The 19,058-nt window shown below is 45.2% G+C and overlaps 1 protein-coding gene across 1 annotated transcript; it reads left to right on the forward strand.

Moving 5' to 3' along the window:
- Nucleotides 1-248: 248 nt before the first annotated feature.
- LOC147611005 (putative pentatricopeptide repeat-containing protein At3g47840) lies at nucleotides 249-4,963 on the forward strand. Its single transcript, XM_086785649.1, has 2 exons — nucleotides 249-4,396; nucleotides 4,640-4,963. The coding sequence occupies exon 1, from the start codon at nucleotides 1,372-1,374 to the stop codon at nucleotides 4,195-4,197; it is 2,826 nt and encodes a 941-aa protein (XP_086641775.1). The 5' UTR covers nucleotides 249-1,371; the 3' UTR covers nucleotides 4,198-4,396; nucleotides 4,640-4,963.
- The last annotated feature ends 14,095 nt before the right edge of the window (nucleotides 4,964-19,058 follow it).

A 19,058-nucleotide genomic window follows, 5' to 3' on the forward strand; every position in this document is an offset into this window, starting at 1 on the left:
TATCGGGAGAGCTGTGGCTAGGCCAGAATGAGTAGGAGGTGATCAATTGAAGAGGGAGTATTGGATAGAGAGAGTAAATCAAGTACTTGAGGATATGTTTGTTTTTTGTTTTTCAAGCAACAAGCGGACTCGTTCTGAGACTCGAAAACAGAGAAAGTCGGGCTTATCGGGTGCTATGACTAGACCACAATTATTTGCATAGATCGATGAAAATAAGCATGGATGAGAAAAGTATAGCTTCAATTTCTATATCTAAAACACGCTGAGTCTGAAAACACTTTGCATTAAGAAATGGCTACCTAAGCAGACCAGTTGAATTGTTGGACGATCCACACTTGACTACCCAAGCACAACAGTTGGGCGGGCCAATTCTTTATCCGCCCGTCCACTTCGTATATATATTATGACCGCCCGCGCTACAGCCACACCGGTTAGTTTTGTCAAGCTCAGAGGCTTCCGGGATTGAACGTTAACTCGGTAAGATCAATCAAATACGTGCAGTGTTCACAGAGAGGTTTAACCTTAGGGTTTAAAGCATAAAATTGGCCTTGGGAAGAATGCCGACTCTACCCTACTGCGTTTATGTGCATGCTAATCTTTTGCTTTGCACAGTTTTACATGTTCTGATGATTGAAAAACATATTGTAATCAGTTACCAACACCAGGTTCTTTGAAATGGCAATGCAACTCTGGTTGTTGTTATGCAACATCATTGCTGCTGCTCTTGTACTGCTTCCATGTCCCCTTGAGCTCATATGACTTGTAATGCCTCACATGATGTGAAACATGCGGCTTTGTACTCATACTACTTGTGATGCCTCCAATGATGTGAAACATGCAGCTTTGTTCTCGGGTTTTGTTGCGTCGTTGGCTGCTTCTTATTGATCCAAGACATAGCTCCCCCCTGTCACTGAGCATGTGGTGCCATAATCACTAGCCACATCTTAGTCACGATAGCCTTGGAGGGTCCTATCAAAATACTGTGTCATGAAGCATGTGGAGTGTTCCTTTAAGCCTTTCCAATGGTTTCCCAAGGGCTTATTAGAGAACCTACTTAACACACCGACTAACCCGCTGATGTTTAGTGAGGGTTTGAGAGAGAGATGAAACTTCACACTATATGCATGTAAAGGGTCTTGTCTACTGTCTTTAATGGACAGCTCCTGATCTACCCTCATGTGAATTGAGCTTGTGTCCCTTCTTCCCATAACAATTCGAGTAATTGAAGAGGAGAAGTTGCCCTGAAATTGGCCTCTTGTGGCAATGCTTGTCAGTGTTGCTTGCCCTTCATGGTGGCAGTGACTACATGCTTGTAACAGCTTAGGTCATTTGAAAGACATGCCTGAAAAGTAAAGGTTGTAAAACAAGGCAATGAATGGGGGTACAACATCCGGTCATTGTCAGGAGTTCTCAAGCCCTGCACACCCTGCCTTGATGGATGCGCTGGGAGTTGTCAGAATGGGGAAACTTGGCTTTAGGCCTAAAGTACACGTGGATGTATCCAAATCCCAACAAAAGCAAGAGAATAGTAGTTGGGAGATGCTGTCCGTTGAGGATGCACTTGCATCTTTTGGAGGGATGGCCGAGTTACCGTCAGTGGAGAACCTTATTTGCATTTTGCAAAAATGCCGTACAATGAAAAATGTCTCGTGTGCCAAGCGCACACACATGGTTATGCAAGAGAGTGGACTGGAAGCACACAAAACACTTGGGAACTACCTTGTTTCGACACTTGCTGAGTGTGGAAGCATATTTGACGCGGAGCATGTTTTCCACAGGTTGACACATAGGAATGAGTTCTCATGGAATTCCCTCATACAAGGGTATATTGATAATGGGAATGCCCGACATGCTCTTGACCTGTTCTGGAAAATGCAGGAGGATTGGGTACTTCCTAACAAGTATACTTTTCAGGTCCTACTAAAGGCTTGTGTACAGATGAAGGCTGTGCAAAGTGGACAAGAAATGCATATGGAGATTGCCAAGGGGGGATTGGAAAGTGATCCTTCTGTTGGCAGTACTTTGGTTGATATGTATGCTAAATTTGACTCACTTGCAGAAGCCCGGGGGGTGTTTGATAAGTTGCTGTCCCGAGATGTAGTCTCCTGGACCACACTTATCACAGGGTATGCTGAACATGGTTTTGGGGAGGAAGCACTGATTTGTCTGGAGGAGATGCAAAAGGAGGGCGTGCTTCCAAATGCCATAACATTTGTTGGTAGCTTGAAAGCTTGTGGTAACATACAAGCCAAAGACAAGGCCCAAGAAATACACACGGAGATTACTAAAGAGGGACTTGAAAGAGACTCTTTCATTGGCAGCACCCTCATGGACACGTATTTTAAATGTGGATCACCTGCACAAGCACGACATGTGTTTAACAAGCTGCTGGTTCGGGACGTAGTATCATGGACTGCACTAATCTCAGGGTATGTTGAACATGGGCTTGCAGAGGAAGCACTGAACTGTCTAGAGAAGATGGAATTGGACGGCGTGCCTCCCAATGCTGTCACGTTTATCTGCAGCCTAAGAGCTTTTGGCAGCGTGCAAGCTATAGACAAGGCTTGTGAACTACATGCTGAGATTGCCAAAGAGGGATTTCAAAATGATCCTTCTCTTGGCAGTGCTTTGGTGGATATGTATGCCAAATGTGGTCTACTTGTTGAAGCACAGAATGTATTTGATGAGATGCCGGTTCAAAATGTAGTGTCATGGACTGCACTAGTTGCAGGATATGCTGAACATGGACTTGGGGAAGAAGCACTAGATTGTTTGGAAAAAATGCAACAGGAGGGTGTGTCTCCGGATGCTGTCAGTTACGTTTGCAGCTTGAAAGTTTGCGCTAACATAGGGTCCATAGACAGGGGGCAAGAAATACATGGCATGATTACCAAAAAAGGATTCGAAAAAGATTTATCTGTTGGCAATACTATGGTGGACATGTATGCTAAATTTGGCTTGCTTGTGGAAGCACAAGACCTGTTCAATGAGCTTCTGGTTCAAACTGCTGTCTCATGGACTGCGTTGATTGCAGGGTATGCTGAAAATGGCGTTGGCAAGGAAGCACTAAGCTGTTTGGAGAAGATGCAACAGGAGGGCATTCCTTTGGATGCTGTCACATTTGTCTGCTGCTTGAAAGCTTGCAGCTACATTCACGCCTTAGGAAGGGGTCAAGAATTGCATTCAAATATCATTAAAACAGGTTTTGAAAGAGACTCCTGTGTTGGCAGTGCTCTGGTGGATATGTATGCAAATTGTGGCTCACTTCTAGAAGCACAAGAAGCATTTGATATGCTGCCAGTTCAAAATACAGTCTTATGGAATACACTAATGACAGGGTATGCTGATTGTGGGCTAGGTGGGAAAGTGCTGAACTGTTTGAAAAAAATGCAAGGGAATGGAACGTCTCCAGATGTTGTCTCGCTGGTTTGTGGTTTGAAAGTTTGTGGAAGCATGGGAGCTATAGATACAGGGCAAGAGTTACATGCCATGATAGTCAAAGCGGGCTTGGAGAATGATACTTTTGTCGGCAATACCTTAGTGGATATGTATGCCAAGTATGGCTCACTTGCAGAAGCATGGGGTGTGTTTGACAAGCTGCAGGTGAGAGATGTAGTCTCATGGACTGGATTGATCATAGGATATGCCTGTCAAGGAGAGAGTGACTGGGTTTTTCATCTGTTTGAGAAAATGATAGAGGATGGCATACGGCCAGATAGGGTCACAATTCTTAGTCTTCTCACTGCATGCAGCCATGCGGGTCTTGTAGATAAGGGCCATAAATGTTTTGAGGCTATTAGCAAAGAGTATGCCATCACACCAACAATTGAGCACCACAATTGCATGGTTGATCTCTTTGGCCGTGCAGGGCAGCTTGATGAGGCAGTGAAGGTGGTAGAGGAGATGCCTTTCCAACCTAATCACATGACATGGAATATCGTGCTTGGTGCTTGTCGGAAGTGGGGTGACATAGAGCTTGCCAGGCATGCCTTTGAATCTGCAGTGAGCTTAGATGAGAAAGAGGCTGTGGGATTTATCTTGATGTCTAATGTATATGTGGATGCTCACAGACAGGGGCATGAGAGGATTGAGACGAAGGATAAATGCATGGAGAAAACCAGTAAAGAGTTGGGTTTCTGGTGGTGGAATGGTGGTACTTTTTTAAATGAAGCACACATTTGTGAAGTCAACTCATGAGACACATTGTAATAGAAAGGTGAGACACATTGTAACGAAAAGATCATTCAGTTACGATACAGGGTGTTTCCAAGATGCTGAACAGATGCTTATCCGAGCAAGCAGGCCATTTCATGTGTACTGATCGAGGGCTGGACACAAGTTTGTACTAATGAAATTTTTTGAGTTTGCGATGGCATCCATGGTCTTCACATCTAAGGTAAAGCTGGGATCTTCTTGCTAAAATCTTATACATTTTTAAGATTCAAAAGTTGGAGTCACAAGCCCTATTGGCCCTTCAAAGTAATAAATAATTCTGTTTGCAGTTTTTTTAAAAATCTTTTTAAGCTTCAAGATACTCAATTTTTAGATTTGAAAGTAGAAGTTACAGGCTTGAAGGGCCTTTCAAGGTATTGAATAATACTCTTTGCAATCTTATCTGACATTGGTACCATTTTATCAGGTGACAACAAGGCCCTACTTGGATAAAGGGATAGTAACACCATGCGGATTCATGGGATGGCACTTATTACTTGGAATCTTATCAAAATGTCAGATTTTGACGGAATATGCTCCTGTACTTGTTGAATCTTGTAATGTATTCAATTAAGTTACTGTGTTCATACAAGTGGGTGGGGTGCCTTAAGAGCTAAAAGAGCGCTTGCATTTCACCCTGAATGGATAGTAAAAGTGAACTCTGAGCACAATGGCTGCAGAAGGGAGCTTCTTCTTCCAGGTAGAGTATTCTTTTTGGTCAGCTTTTATGAGCAAAACAGTTTTATATCAATTCTTTTCAGGAGAGTTCAATAGGAGTGTCCAAATTAAAAAATGCAAAGAGTAGAGAAAGAGATTTGTTTATGGGAAATATGGGCGAAATAAAGGTTTGACAGTCTTCTAAGGGGTCTAAGGGGTCTAAGGGGGCACCTATTGACAGTCTTCTAAGGGGTCTAAGGGGGCACCTATTGACACAAAATAAGAAGTAACGGGTTTGAGAGTTATTGGAGGATGCCCCTTTGGTTTTTGGGGAGTTTTAATGGTGTTGCATCTTCAAAGTGGCACATTTGGATCATGTGGATATCATTCTAGTTCACCCTTGGCTATTCTATAATCAAGGGTTGGTCTACCACAACGACCACAAATTGATATTCCAGGATGCTGCCGGTGGCAGTTGGAGGTTTAGGGAAGTCATTGTCTTCTTTCATAAGTCCCATCACTTGTGTTTCCGCTCTTTAGGTGAAGTGGGCGATATGAAGGGTGGATAAGGCTGCATGCTTTTATGTCTACGGCAGGTAAAAAGATGGATGAAGGCAGGAAGTGATTTCCGGTGCAGTTTGGTCACCTCTTCATTTTGGAGTTGCCTCCTTCCATACCTAAGGGACCATCATATTGAGCTCATTCGAGGTGCTGAGCCTCCCTTAAGGGCTGTGATGAGCACGCTTGAGCTGGAATCAGAGCTCAAGCAACACCTCGAGGGGATGTTGGCCAAAGGTTTGATTAGACTCAGCTCCTTTGGTACTTTTGGTAAGAAGAAGGATGGGAGTATGTGCTTATGTGGACTAGAGGCCACTCAAACAAGCTTACCATCAAAACAAGTTTCCTCTTCCTCGCATCAACGATCTGCTAGATTAGCTAGCAGGTGCCATGATGAATGTTGAGTAAGATGTATTTGGAGTCAGGCTTTCACTAGGTATCGTTGCACCGGGTGACATTTAGAAGATCGCATTCTACACATCCTTTGGATAGTTTGATTTCATGGTGATGCCTTTTGGCTTGACAAATGGACCAGGAACGTTATTAAGATGGGGACCTTGGTCTTTCATGTGTACTCGAGGCAGTTCATGTTACATACTTGATACTAATCCTCGAGATTAGGGCCTAATCTGGTAGGGTTGGGGGAGCCTTGAGATTAGGGGAAGCAGCTGATATATAGGTGGCTAGGGTTTAGCAAAAGTAGCAATGCCTCAACTTTTTCTGAATCAGCATCAATGCCAATTTCTGAAATGACATGGCCAAGAAACTTGACTCTTGGTTGAGCTAGATGACATTTCTTTGGGTTGAGCTGGCCTCCACAGTCATCATATCTCCTCAAAGCCATCTCAAGCTTCATGCAATGTTCAAATCGTGTACTATAAATAGTAAAGTCATCAATGAAGTCTTTGAGAAACTTCCAAGAAAAGGTGAAAACACCCAATTAACCCTTCTTTGGTATTCCCCTGAACCATTTGTGAGACCAAAAGGAAGAACACGATAACAAAAGCAACCCCAAGGAGTAATGAAGGTAGTCTTCTTTTGATCCTTTGGAGCAATGGCAAGCTGAAGTATCCCAAGAAGCCATCACACACACTATATCTCTCATAACTTGCTACTGAATCCAAAACCTCATCAATGAAAGGTAGGGGATAAGGATCCTTCTTGGTAGCAGCATTCAATGGCTTGTAGTCAACACAAATTCTCCAACGGCCATCCTTTTTTGGAGTAACCACAACAGGGCTTACCCACTCTGCATTATCGACAGGATAGATGAAGCCTGCTTGTAATAGCTTGTCCACCTCCTCTCGTAGTGCAACCATTTGCTCCTGGCGAAGTCTTCTCAACTTTTGTCTCGCTGGTTGGGCCGCTTCCTTGAGTTGTATCTTCACATAGTCACCCTTGAAACCTCTTATCTCTTGATACGATGTGATGAAAAGGTTTGGAAACTTCTTAAACATGCACATATATTCATCCTTCTCACCTTGTGAAAGATCAGGGCACAACATCTTTTCCACGATCTCTTCCTTTGTGGATGGCTCCACCTTAGGCTGCATCAAATCTTCTAGTTGAACAAAGCGGCTTGAAGATCCTTCATCTTTTATGACTTGTGACACCCTTGAATCTTCTCTCTCTTCATCTTCAAGAAGAAGATAGGATACCGCATCAAATTTTCTAGTTGATCAAAGCGGCTTGAAGATCCTTCATCTTTCATGACTTGTGACACCCTTGAATCTTCTCTCTCTTCATCTTCAAGAAGAAGATAGGATACCTCACTATCTGACAAGGATGTAGTAGTGCTTTCACTATCCTCTGAATCATATTCACTTGAGCCTTCATCTTCACCGTTTTCATCTAGGTCTTCAATCACCAAGGGTTGCTTACTTGCCATATCAAATGTTCTTTTGCCTCCCTTCCTATTGTACACGGTGATGGTACCATGCCTCCAATCTTGAATGGCACCAACGGCTCTCAACCATGGTCTCCCAAGGATAAGGGGAAAAGCACCAAGTCCAGCGGGCATAACATGGCAATTCACCAAAGCTTTGACATCAAAAACATCCACTTCCAAATCCTTGATTATGCCCAAACACCTCACCTTTGCATGGTTGGCAAGCCGAATCCTAAACCCTGAACTTCCTGACATGACAAGTCTCAATCTCTCAACACATGATTGTGTGATGACACAAACTTGAGCTCCTCCATCTATGTAAGCTTCACCCATCATATTACCCTTATACCATGCATCAACAGTTGGACATATGTCGGGTAGCTCACCAAGAGACAACACCTTGATAGATCCACGTCTAGGCTCCTTCTCAATGGGGCTCACAAGTGACTTCCATTGCCTTTTAAGCTTTGGAACCATATTCATGAGTTGTCCAAAAGTCACATCGCCTTTTCTTCCAATGAGGTCATCCTTGAGGCTATATGTACCCTGGCCTTCTCCTAATGGAAGATCTGGCACCTGGAACTGTCTACGTGGTCTCCTCCTCCTCTTCGCCTTGGCATCTTCACCTTCTTTCTCCTTACCTTTCTTGTTACTTGGACCTGCACCATTGGTACCTGCTCTTTCCCTCTTGCCCAAAGGCATCATGTTAGCCTCCTTTTGCTTAACTTGAACCACACCAACATGACTAGGACCTGCTGCTTGTGCTTGATGAGCTTCATTTTCAACATGTTCTCCTTTGCCTCGTCCACCACCACGTCCTGCTCCATTGGGAGGAGCATCATTCTCTTGGAAAGCTCCTCTATCAGCTTGTTGACCCCTAGCATTACCACCACCTCTTCCTCTTCCACCTGCAATAACACTTAACCGTAACTCTTGCATAATATTCATCATGTCTTGCATGTTGCGTTGCATTTGTTCTTGACCCCCTGATCTTTGAGCCGCATGTTCACCTTGCCCTCCATTTCCTTGAGCTTCTCCTTTATCTTCCCTTCTCTCCATTTGTGTATTTTTTGCCTTTCCATGCTCATTCATCTGCTCAAGTTTCCACTCCTTCTCCCTGGCGATAGCTATGGCATCATCAAATGTAGCAGGCCTCTTCAACTTCACCTTGAACCTCAAGGTTTCTTTGAGATTGTCCACAAGGCGATCCTTCTTCAACATAGTGGGTGGAACCTCATCGTATAGTTGAGGATTTGATGCCATATTCCATCCGCCTCTTCCACCTTCCTAGATTCATTCAAAAAGCACGTTTCACCCCATTATAATCAATTTGGATTGATGGATTTTGACCCTGCGATTCGGCTTCATATGTCTGCAGCCACTTCCTAGCTTCATCTTGTAGGCTATAACGAAACAAGCGTAGCATAATACCTGTATCCTGTATACCATGGATCAAACACTCCACCTCTAATTGCTCCACAAAAACATTAGCATCCTCTTGTGGGAGGCCATAAAACTTTGGAAGATCCTGAGCCATGACTTCTCTTCAACTATCCACACCGCACACGATCACAAAGAGTACTTGCTTGTCCTCAGTGGGGGCACCAAAAACTGACAAGGGAAGCCAACAGCGGGGCACAGTGCACCTCTATAGCTTAGCTTCCTGGCCGTCTGGAAAACCAACACCCAACACAAGCTAGACCAACAAAAACACAAAAGGGTATCTCCTTTCTCCCAACTCAAGCTTCACCTCTTGGGGATTTTGAACATACACCAACCCGAAAGATCCTAGGAGGCGAATTGAAGAACCATGGCTTGGGATTACTAGCACACGCCAACCAAGCCTTGATGATCACCTTCAAAACGAATCATGGATCTGAACATGATTAATCTTCTTGTCTAGCAATCTGAGTTGCATGGTGATGTCGATTATCTTCTTTATGATGGAAAAAGGGCCAAAACTTGTAAATGACAACTTTGGACAGCGCTTGTCCACTTACTTGAGTCTTTGCTTCATGATCCTTAAATAAATCCATTCTTCTTCTTTGAAAATGACGTCTCTCTGTGACTTGTTTGCTTGTCTGGTGTAAGCCTTCTGAGCTTTCGTAAGACGCTCTTTGACAGACTCAATGATGGCTGAAAAAGTTTCTGTTGTCTTGTTTGAGTTGATGTGATCACCTTGTTGGAGTTAATGAGCACAGGGGAACTGTTTTGGGACTCATCTTCTAGATTTGTCATGTAGTGTGGAGGTAGAAACCTGGTCTTCAAATTTGACACAAAAGTGTCCCAATCATAGTCCAGTAAGCCAGTGTAAGGATCTGTATGCAAACGGGACCAATGTTGCCACCAAGTGACTGCATCCCCCGTGAGGTGTGGAGCCGCGAGGTGGACTTTGTCGTGGGTTTCTCTGATCTTTGAAAGAGGAAAGTGGGCAACAAACTGGTGGATAAACTGAGTCACAACCGAATGGTCGCACTTGCCGTCGTACTTGGTGAAGTTCGGTGAGGCACAGATAACTGCTGTCGAGGCCAAGGTTGGTGTTGCAAAGGTTTGAGCAGGGCGGAAAGAAGTTACCAGAGTCCGAAGCGTATGTTGGAACTGGTGCTCATGGTATGCCTTCGCTTTGAGCTCCGCCGGCAATCAATCCTCTTTGGCCTTGTGTTTGGCTTTCTTGGCCAGTTGTTCAGCCAGTCTTGCTTCACGGTCTCACTCCTCCTTTCCAGTCATACAACGACACCAGTGTTCCATTGAGGAACTTTGTTCTTTAGGTGTCTCCTGCTGGGCCAAGGTTGCTTGTAATTTTGCTAGTTTTTTTTTTCCATCTGCACTCTTTCGAGTTGAATCTAGAGTTGCCGTATTTGCTCCTTTAGCTTCTGGGTGTCTTCGTCTTCTTTTTGCGGAAGCGTTTCTTCATCTGGTTCTTCTTTTTTGGGATGTCTTCGGAGCTTGATGCCATTGTGGATGGGTGAGTGATTTTTCCCGATCTCAGCTTTACGATCCAATGGATGCCCTCACCCTGGGTTGCCTGGTTGAATCACATCCCAAGCTCTGATTGTGGCTTTTGCATAATTCATAATTTGCTTCATAAATTGAAGCTAATATGGTCCACAATTTGGGGATTCTATCCAATTTCACTCCTCAACCCAAAATTGAAGCCTCCATCCCTGCAGTTTTGAGAGTCATGGGCAAATTGCCTTGAATAGTTGTTTCCATTAGCTACACCAGCATTACTTTCCGAGGCATTCTTGCCGATGGCTTCACTGACAATGTCACTGAAAAGTAGGAGTGTGTACACGTGTGCAATAGCTGTGCAGGGAGCATCTCCCAACTTGGGGGATTAATCATTTTTCCTAAATGTTTCTATGTGTGAGTGTCAAGGGTCCTTTGCTTGGGATGTCCCTCAAACAAGATTTGTAATAAATGTTTTCTATGTTAATGTGTTTGTACCGTCTTGTGTTATAAAAGGCTCTGTAATTTTCTTGTTAGTTAACCTTGTTTTGAATCAGGGAGGTAGTCTAGAAGGGTTGAGGAATCTTATGTGTGGTCAAGCTCCATTTGCAGGCTTGACTATGATCTATTGTATCATATCAAGTATGGCCACTGTGGTCTTTTGCATCACGTGGTGCCAGTGAGCCCAAATCACCGTAAGTATGAAGGCCACTTCATAAGATACCACCTTCGCTTCGAAGGGGGGTTTGTTGGCTATTTCGGAGTCTCTTGTGTCCTGTATGTCTACCTGTTAGCATGTGTGTAACCATCTATGTGTGTTTGTATAGGTGTGAAAACCCCATGTATGTGTTAGTGTGCCTATATGTGTGTGAACACCCTCTTATGTGGATAAGATAAGTGTGTGCCATGTGTCATGTCCTCATATGTGAGTGTGATTTGTGTGAGTCAAAAAATAAGTTTTGCAACCTATAAAAGCATGTACTTGGTGTACTTCAAGTAATATCAAGCAATTTAATCATTGAGTCGTGCAAACACTTGAGATAGTTCTCTCTTCTCTCTACCTTTTTGCACACTCCACGATCGAGTTCTACCCCCCATAGTCTAGCAACAACAAACCCTAATCTAGGAGGTGCAACCTTCACAAGTGACTTATGGGTTATTATCGTTATGGCTTGACAGTTGGTTTGTGCTTGGGCCAAGAGTTGTCATACTTCTGTCGTGGACATGGCGGTCCCATGTGTTGAGTCACTAGACTTAGGCTTAGAGTAGGTGTTTACCACCTTTTGATGGATCATGGCAGCCAAAAGCTGGCCAAGACTTGTACACCCTTTTGTACTATATGAATATATTGAAACTCAGCTATATCTCTCTCTTTTCTCAATCTCTCTTGCTTGCATTTTGCATTAGGTTGTTCCAGGATAGTGTTTAGGGCTGAAAGAAGACTCCCAAAGCTTCTGCATGCGACATTGATATTAGAGCATCAGGCTCAGCAAGGCTAAACACTGATTTAGTTTCAGATGAAGGTGCACTGTCCAAGGAGAGGAACACAAGACATGGAAGAAGTTCCCAGGAGGTTGGTTGGTGGTGTTCCATAAGACCCAAGGGGAATGGTAGTTTTGTGAGTCGGGTACCACTTGGGGCACATCAAGAAAGGCTTTCAGGCAACGGTTCCAAGGGAGGATGATCCTCCAAGGGGTGGAGTGAGAGTGCCAGACTCAATACTCAGGAATAGAAGAAAGTGTTCAGGGACAGGGCATGAAGGGATAGGGGACAGGTGGAACAATGTATAGATGATCATCAAATTTGGAGTAGATTTGGAGACCAGGTAGGGTTTTCAGTGAAAAGGTTGCTAGGAAGGGAAGGATGACAGGTTTGGGACTCCATGAATAGACAATGGGATGATGAAAATCATCCAAGAACAGAAGTTGGAATCCCGTCATCAAGTTTAGCAGAGGGGGATGTCATGTGCATGCTAATTCCCAGGGCTATTTCCTGAAGGGGGCAAAAGGTAAAGAACAAAATTAGAACCAATTCCAGGAGCTTATGCTGCTTGTATGGGCAGGGAGCCTTGTGGAGAGAACTAGGTGGCTGTTGGCCAGCCCATGAAGGGATCTATCACTTGTTGGCTATAGCAGATGGACATGGATTTGTCTAGGACCTGGCTGACAGCAGGTCATCCAATCCATAGGAACTTTCAAGGCGTGTATAAGGCATAGTTTGCTCATTGGTTAGATCATTCAGCCCCCATGGGTTAATGGGCAGTGCCCAGTCCAAGCCAAGCGAGCGCCTAGGCCAGGCCAGGCCGACAGGCGCCCAGGGCCACGTTGCCATGAAGCCAAGGCCCACGCGGACTGTTGCAGACCTATGGCTAACACAACAGAAGGAAAGTCTTCGGACCAACCTTCGAAGAGTTCCAGTTCGACACCAGCAAAGAAGAAATGACTCCTTAGGGCTTTAAAGCTCAAGAAGGAAGGACATTGTTTTATCTGCGAAGAAAAAGGACACATGCGTAACGAGTGCCCAAAGCAAAAGGGTACCAAGACAAACGCAGGACCCAAGCCAAAGGCAGCTAACAAGGGGGATTTGACAGGTACGTCAATTACTGTACTTTCTCGCCCTAGTACTTGTTCTGATTGTCTGTTCAATTCTAAAGTATTTGGCTTGCATGATCATCTCCGAGTTTATGGAGAAGTGAATGGCCATAAAATTCACATTCTTTTAGACCATGGCAGTTCACATAACTTTGTTAACTACAAACTTGTGCAGAAATTGAGTCTTGATACGACACTCAGCGACCATACCTATGAGGTACGCCTACCGGCGAGAAGGCAAGTTTGGGATCGCAAGGTGGAGATGCTTCCAATCCAAATTCAGGACTACAAAGATACTCTGGAATGCTATGTAATGCATCTGGAAAATGTAGACTTGTTTTTTTTTTTTTTTCCGAGAAAAGATCCTTTCATTAGTTATATAAAAACGCCCGAAGGGCTACAAAAGGCTCTCTCCTGCTCATAAGAAAACAGAGCAGAGATCAAAGCAAGGCAGCTAGGGAGACTCTCCCTAGGTGCTAAAAAGTACAAGTATCAGTACAAAGAACTGAGGGGCTATATCATACAATAGGAGGGGGGAAAAGCCAAACAGGTGGCCTGTAGTGCCAGTGGGGGGACCCCGCGTGAAGGGTATAGAAGGGGCCGCTGCGCCAAGTGGTGTGAAAGGCCTGGCGCCTCATCCGAGTCGCCCCGGATGCGGTCATACTGCCCTCGCAGGGTGTGGATGTCACATGCACTCTGCACTAAGTGCATGGTGACAAGATGGCTCATCATCAGAAGTGCAACATTTGTACAGTTTTAGAACCCAGTAGGATGATATTTGTCGTACGCCGTGACCCCATTGTACATCCTCAGTCCAGGATAAGTCAGGCACGAGCTACGTAGGTCATTACTCAGCCTTAGTGGGTCAGTCAGTCAGTCAAGTCCCTTAACCCACTTGGAGAGAATCATTCATGCATGTAGAGTCAGTAGAAGCCTTAGGGTTTGCATCAGAAAGCACTCTGCATCTTGCATAATATGCATACATATGCCTGTGCATCATTTAGAACATCCCCAAACCCTTAGGGAATTTACTGGGATTTATCTGGTATTTTTCCCATATTTATTAGTATTTATTTATCATTATTTGCATTATTGGGCATTTATAAATATTAACTTTATTAAATGACCAACCTCCAGTTAGTATAAATAGGCTTGCCTAGAGTCTCTTTTGCTCATTCAGTCTTCATTGTGCTAAGAGCTCTCCTCTCTCTTGCTTTTAGCCCAAGACTAATCCAGCCCTAGTGGCCATAAGCTTTCTTCTCCAGCCCCTTGAGATCCATAGCTTCAGCCCAGCCCTAGGTGCCTGTCCTCAGCCTCTTTCAGCCCTGAATTCAGCATCAGTTCATGCCCTAGATTCAGCATACATCTTCAGCTCAGTTCCACGCCTGAAAACTAGCAGCATTCAGCCTGCATATCTGCGTTTTGGTGCAGCCGTACAGCAGTCCATCTGCGTTTGCTCCAGCCGTACAGTTTCCAGCCCTGAAATCATCTGTTGCTGCTGCGTTTCAGTCCATCAACACTCCTACACACCTGCGTTTCTGTCCACAGCAGAATCCAGCCCTGAAGCAACAGTCCACAGCAGTTTCCAGCCTTGAAACAGTTGTTTGCATCAATGTCCAGCCTTCTCTGCATCATCAGCACATTCAGCAGTCATCTGGTGAAGGTAACTCAGCATTCATATGTGTTTTCAGCATTCTAACAGTGTGTAGAACAGTCCACCTTCTTCTTCTTTGAGCCTCAGGTGTGCAGCCCTTCCTCATGCCCTTGGGAGGAGTGCATAGGCTCGAGATCAAGTCATCGAGGTGTTTCTACAGCAGTGTACAGATCAGCCATACTCCGATCCTCCGAGATCTTGCGTTTGGCTTATCTACAGTCCAAAGTCATTCTCTCTAAAGTAATAAAGCAAATACTATCTCGTTATCGGGGTAGGGGGCCCTTCAGTGGGTAATTCGGGACCCAATCTGGTGTACAGTTCTCATCTATCTCTCTCTCAACTCTTTAAAGTTTGAAGTAATTAAAGTGGATTGCTAAACTCACGAAACTCAGGATACAGAAGACGGCGTGAGCATATTGTGTGACAGGATCAACCAATACAAAGACTTCTGCTGCATATCACATTGGTATCAGATTCAGATAGTCCACACACACCGTATCCTAGCGTGGGGGCATCCTCGGATGGTTAGATTGCGTTCCGGCACGACCACCGACTTCAGCATCATGTCTACAGGAGAGAGTACTCATCAGCCGGAAGACGTCTCCCCCGAAGGAGACCTTGCTCTTCCGCCTACAGCAGACACCATAGCTCTTCTTAGAGCTCAGAACCAGCTACTCATGGAGCGTCTCCAACTCTTGGAGGCAGCAGCAGCACGTCCTTCTACACCTCCAGCAGCACCCGACTACATCTCCCTCTTCTTTCAGATGGAACAACAAAGGAGAGAGGACGAGGCCCGAAGGAGAAGAGAAAAAGAAGAAAGACGGGACTATGAGGAAGCCCAACGCAGGATCGACGAAGACCGGCGTCAGGCTGAACTCGCCGCTCGGGAACACCAACGTGAGCTTGATCGAGAACGTATGTTACTCGAACACCAACGGGAAAAGGAGGCCATACACTTGAGGTATCAGCAGCTCTCCTCAGTCTCCCCAGTCATAGGTGTCACCAGCCAGCATCCCGCAGCAGCTTCAACCACCATCATTCGCAGTCAACCGAATTTCAGCAAGTATGATGGTAAGTGTGATCATTCTTCAGTTAATCAATTTGTTCATCAATTTAATGCTCATTTTCCATTAGCTAGGATCACAGACCCACAAGACAAAGTCCACTTAGCGGCTCCCCATCTCACTGGTGAGGCAGTCACTTGGTGGCAGCATTGGTCTAGTATTCATACTGACCAGGCCACAGGTGTCACAGCCTTTGACTGGGACATCTTTGTCCATGACCTGAAGACCAGATTTCTCCCGCCCCAGTACATGACCGGTCTGAAAGACGAGTTCTATGGACTCAGACAGAACGGTTCCCCAGTGCTTCAGTTTTCCGGTAAGGTTATTACTTTAGCACAGCAGTTAGGGTTATCTGAGCAGGCCAGATGGAGCAATTCATTCGTGGATTGGACTCCAACATTCGGTTCACAGTTCGTAACTTTGAACCAAGTACATATGACCGGGCTCTGACTCTTGCTCAGAACGAAGAAATGAAGCTCAACGGGGGCAAGCCCAAGCAGACATCTCAGTCCAGTACCAAACCCCAGCAGCAGCAATCAGCTGCACAGTCAGGGAAAGGTAACGCATCTTCTAAAGATGCTAAGAAGGACAGCAGTAATAGCTCCAGTTCAGGGGGTAAGAAGGATAAAGAACCTAAGAAAACCCCTGATGAAAAGGCTAAAGCAGGCATTACTGGAGGTTATCTTCCTCCAGAGGAGCAAAAGAAGTATCAGTCAGAAAATAGATGTTTTTTCTGTCATATTATAGGGCATGGTAAGAAGGATTGCCACAAATGGCAAGCGGCACAAGCTGCCAAAGCTCCTTCTGCCACAGTTGCCACAGCCTCCCCAGCTCCTCCAGCCCCGCCTACTACCTCAAATGCAGTTCGACTTTTACCTTCCATGCATCCTATGCCATCCGTGGTATTTGATGCTAAGCAGGAGGGTGAGAGCGATGCTGCTCAGAAGAGCCTTATCCGAGCTTATGGCTCTGCCCAGGGCCGACAGTTTGTAGTCCTTTTCGATATGGGTAGTTCTGAAGACGCCATCTCTCCCCAATTGGCTAATAAATTGAACTGCACATTAGTCCCATATCATCTGGATGTGGACGGGTTTACACCTGGTCTTCGCACCCACATTTCCCAGAAGGCACAGCAGTTTGCCTTTGAAGTTCAGAAGGCCTCATTTCAACGAGATTTCATCGTCTCCCCTCTGTTAGGGTGTGACATGATCTTAGGAATTCAGTGGTTCCGTCAGTATGAGCCTATTCCCGATTGGGGGCAGGACACTTTTACTATTTGTAAAGGTTTTCCTGAGCCTGTCATGATTCGTGGGGATAGAAGCAGTCTTGGCATCCCATTGATTTCACATCTCCAGGCCAGACGAGCTATCCGCAAGGGAGCAGAAGGAGCACTCCTTTATGTTCGTGCTCAAACAGCCCCTCCCTCATTAGTAGCATCCCTTACTTCGTCAGTCCCTCAGTTAGCAGACCTCCTATCCAGACACCAGGACATTATGCTTAGGGACGATCTCCCACCCAGTCTCCCACCCTCTCGCCTTGAGGACCATCACATTGATTTGGTCCCTGGATCAGACCCTCCTAGCAGGTTTCCCTATCGTCTTTCCAAGACTTTAGAGGGCGAGTTGGAAAAGCAGTTATCTGAGCTTCTCCGAGCCGGATTCATTCGGCCTTCTTCCTCCCCATTTGCTGCACCTATCCTATTTGTCCAAAAGAAGGACAAGTCTGCACGCCTTTGTGTAGACTACAGGGCATTAAACAAACTCACTATCAAGAACAAGTTTCCTATGCCCAGGATAGAGTACATTTTGGAGCGTTTAGACGGTGCTAAGTTTTTCACTAAAATCGACCTCAAGAGTGGTTACCATCAGGTCCACATTTTTGAAGCTGACATTCCAAAAACAACTTTCAGGACAGAGCGTGGTCACTACGAGTTCGTAGTCATGCCTTTTGGGCTTACAAATGCACCCGCAACGTTCAATAAGATGATGTCTAGGATTTTCGCAGTCCACATTGGGAAGTGTGTTTTCATATTCCTTGATGACATACTAGTCTTCTCAGCCACTGCGGAGCAGCATGAGAAAGATGTGGAGAAAGTCTTGCAACTTTTGCGAGATAATCAGCTCTACATAAACGCCAAAAAGTCTATCTTTGGTGTTAAGGAAGTTCAGTATTTGGGCTACATCATCGGTTCCGATGGGATTAGATTGGACCCCTCAAAGGTTCAAGAGATCTTAGATTGGGATATTCCTAAGACCGCCCAAGAAATCCGTTCATTCGTAGGTCTTTGTCAGGCCTATAGCACACATGTCCATCAGTTTTCCAATCTTGCAGCACCTCTTACCGACTTGCTCAAGGGGGTGAAGACTCGCAAGCAGAAAGTCTCAGTTAAGGCACTTGATGCATTCCATGCACTCCAGAAAGCTGCCTCAGAAGCACCTGTATTAAAGTTAGCATCATGGGACGAACCTTTCGAGGTCATCACCGATGCCAGCAATGTAGCCATAGGTGCAGTCCTCCAGCAGGACAATAGACCCGTGGCATATTACAGCAGAAAGTTGGATGTCGCCGAAAAGAATTATTCGGTATATGACAAAGAGCTTTTGGGTGTGATCACAGCGCTCAAACATTGGAAGCCTTTTCTTTATGGACAGGCTTTCACAGTGAAAACAGACCACCAAGCACTTAAGTGGCTTCAGACTATGCCAAGTGCCCAGTGGAGTGATCGACAGGCCAGGTGGAGTCAGATCTTCCAACAGTTTGGAGGTATGATTGAATACATCCCTGGTAAGCATAACCCAGTAGCAGATGCTCTCAGTCGAAAGTTCAGCATCCAGGCAGTCCAAGAAGCTACCATTCTCGAAATCACGGGGAAGGACTTGGATAGTATGAAAGACCAATATGTCGACTCCCCTGAGTTTGGTACTCAGTATAGTTTGGCCCTCACTTCTGAGCCTGGCCACTATTCAGTACAGAACGGTTGGTTGTTCTACAAGAACCGTCTCTGTGTTACTCGGGAAAAGCGTTCCGCTCTTCTCCACGATGCCCATGACTCCTTAGTTGGAGGACATAGGGGTATCAACAGTACCCTCGAGAAATTAGAACGGTCCTTTTATTGGCCAAAGATGAGGCGTGATGTCTATGCACATGTACAAGCCTGTAAGATTTGTCAAAAAGTCAAGGTTCCCGATACAAAGAAGGCAGGTTTACTTCAACCTTTGCCTATCCCCGACGGACCTTTCATCGACATATCTATGGACTTTGTAGGGCCTCTACCAGCATCCACTGGATCCCGTAACACTCAGTGTTTTACCATTGTGGATCGCTTTAGTAAGTTCTGCATGCTCATCCCATGCAAGCATACGGCCACAGCCGAGGACGTAGCCCGTCTATTTCTCAAGCATTGGTATCCAATTTGTGGTTTGCCTAGCACCATAACATCAGACAGAGATTCCAAGTTTACCTCGCATTTCTGGAGGGCATTATTT

Source organism: Cibotium barometz, chromosome 48 (assembly GCF_041138505.1).
Source record: "Cibotium barometz isolate CiBa-2024 chromosome 48, ASM4113850v1, whole genome shotgun sequence".
Classification (NCBI taxonomy): domain Eukaryota; kingdom Viridiplantae; phylum Streptophyta; class Polypodiopsida; order Cyatheales; family Cibotiaceae; genus Cibotium; species Cibotium barometz.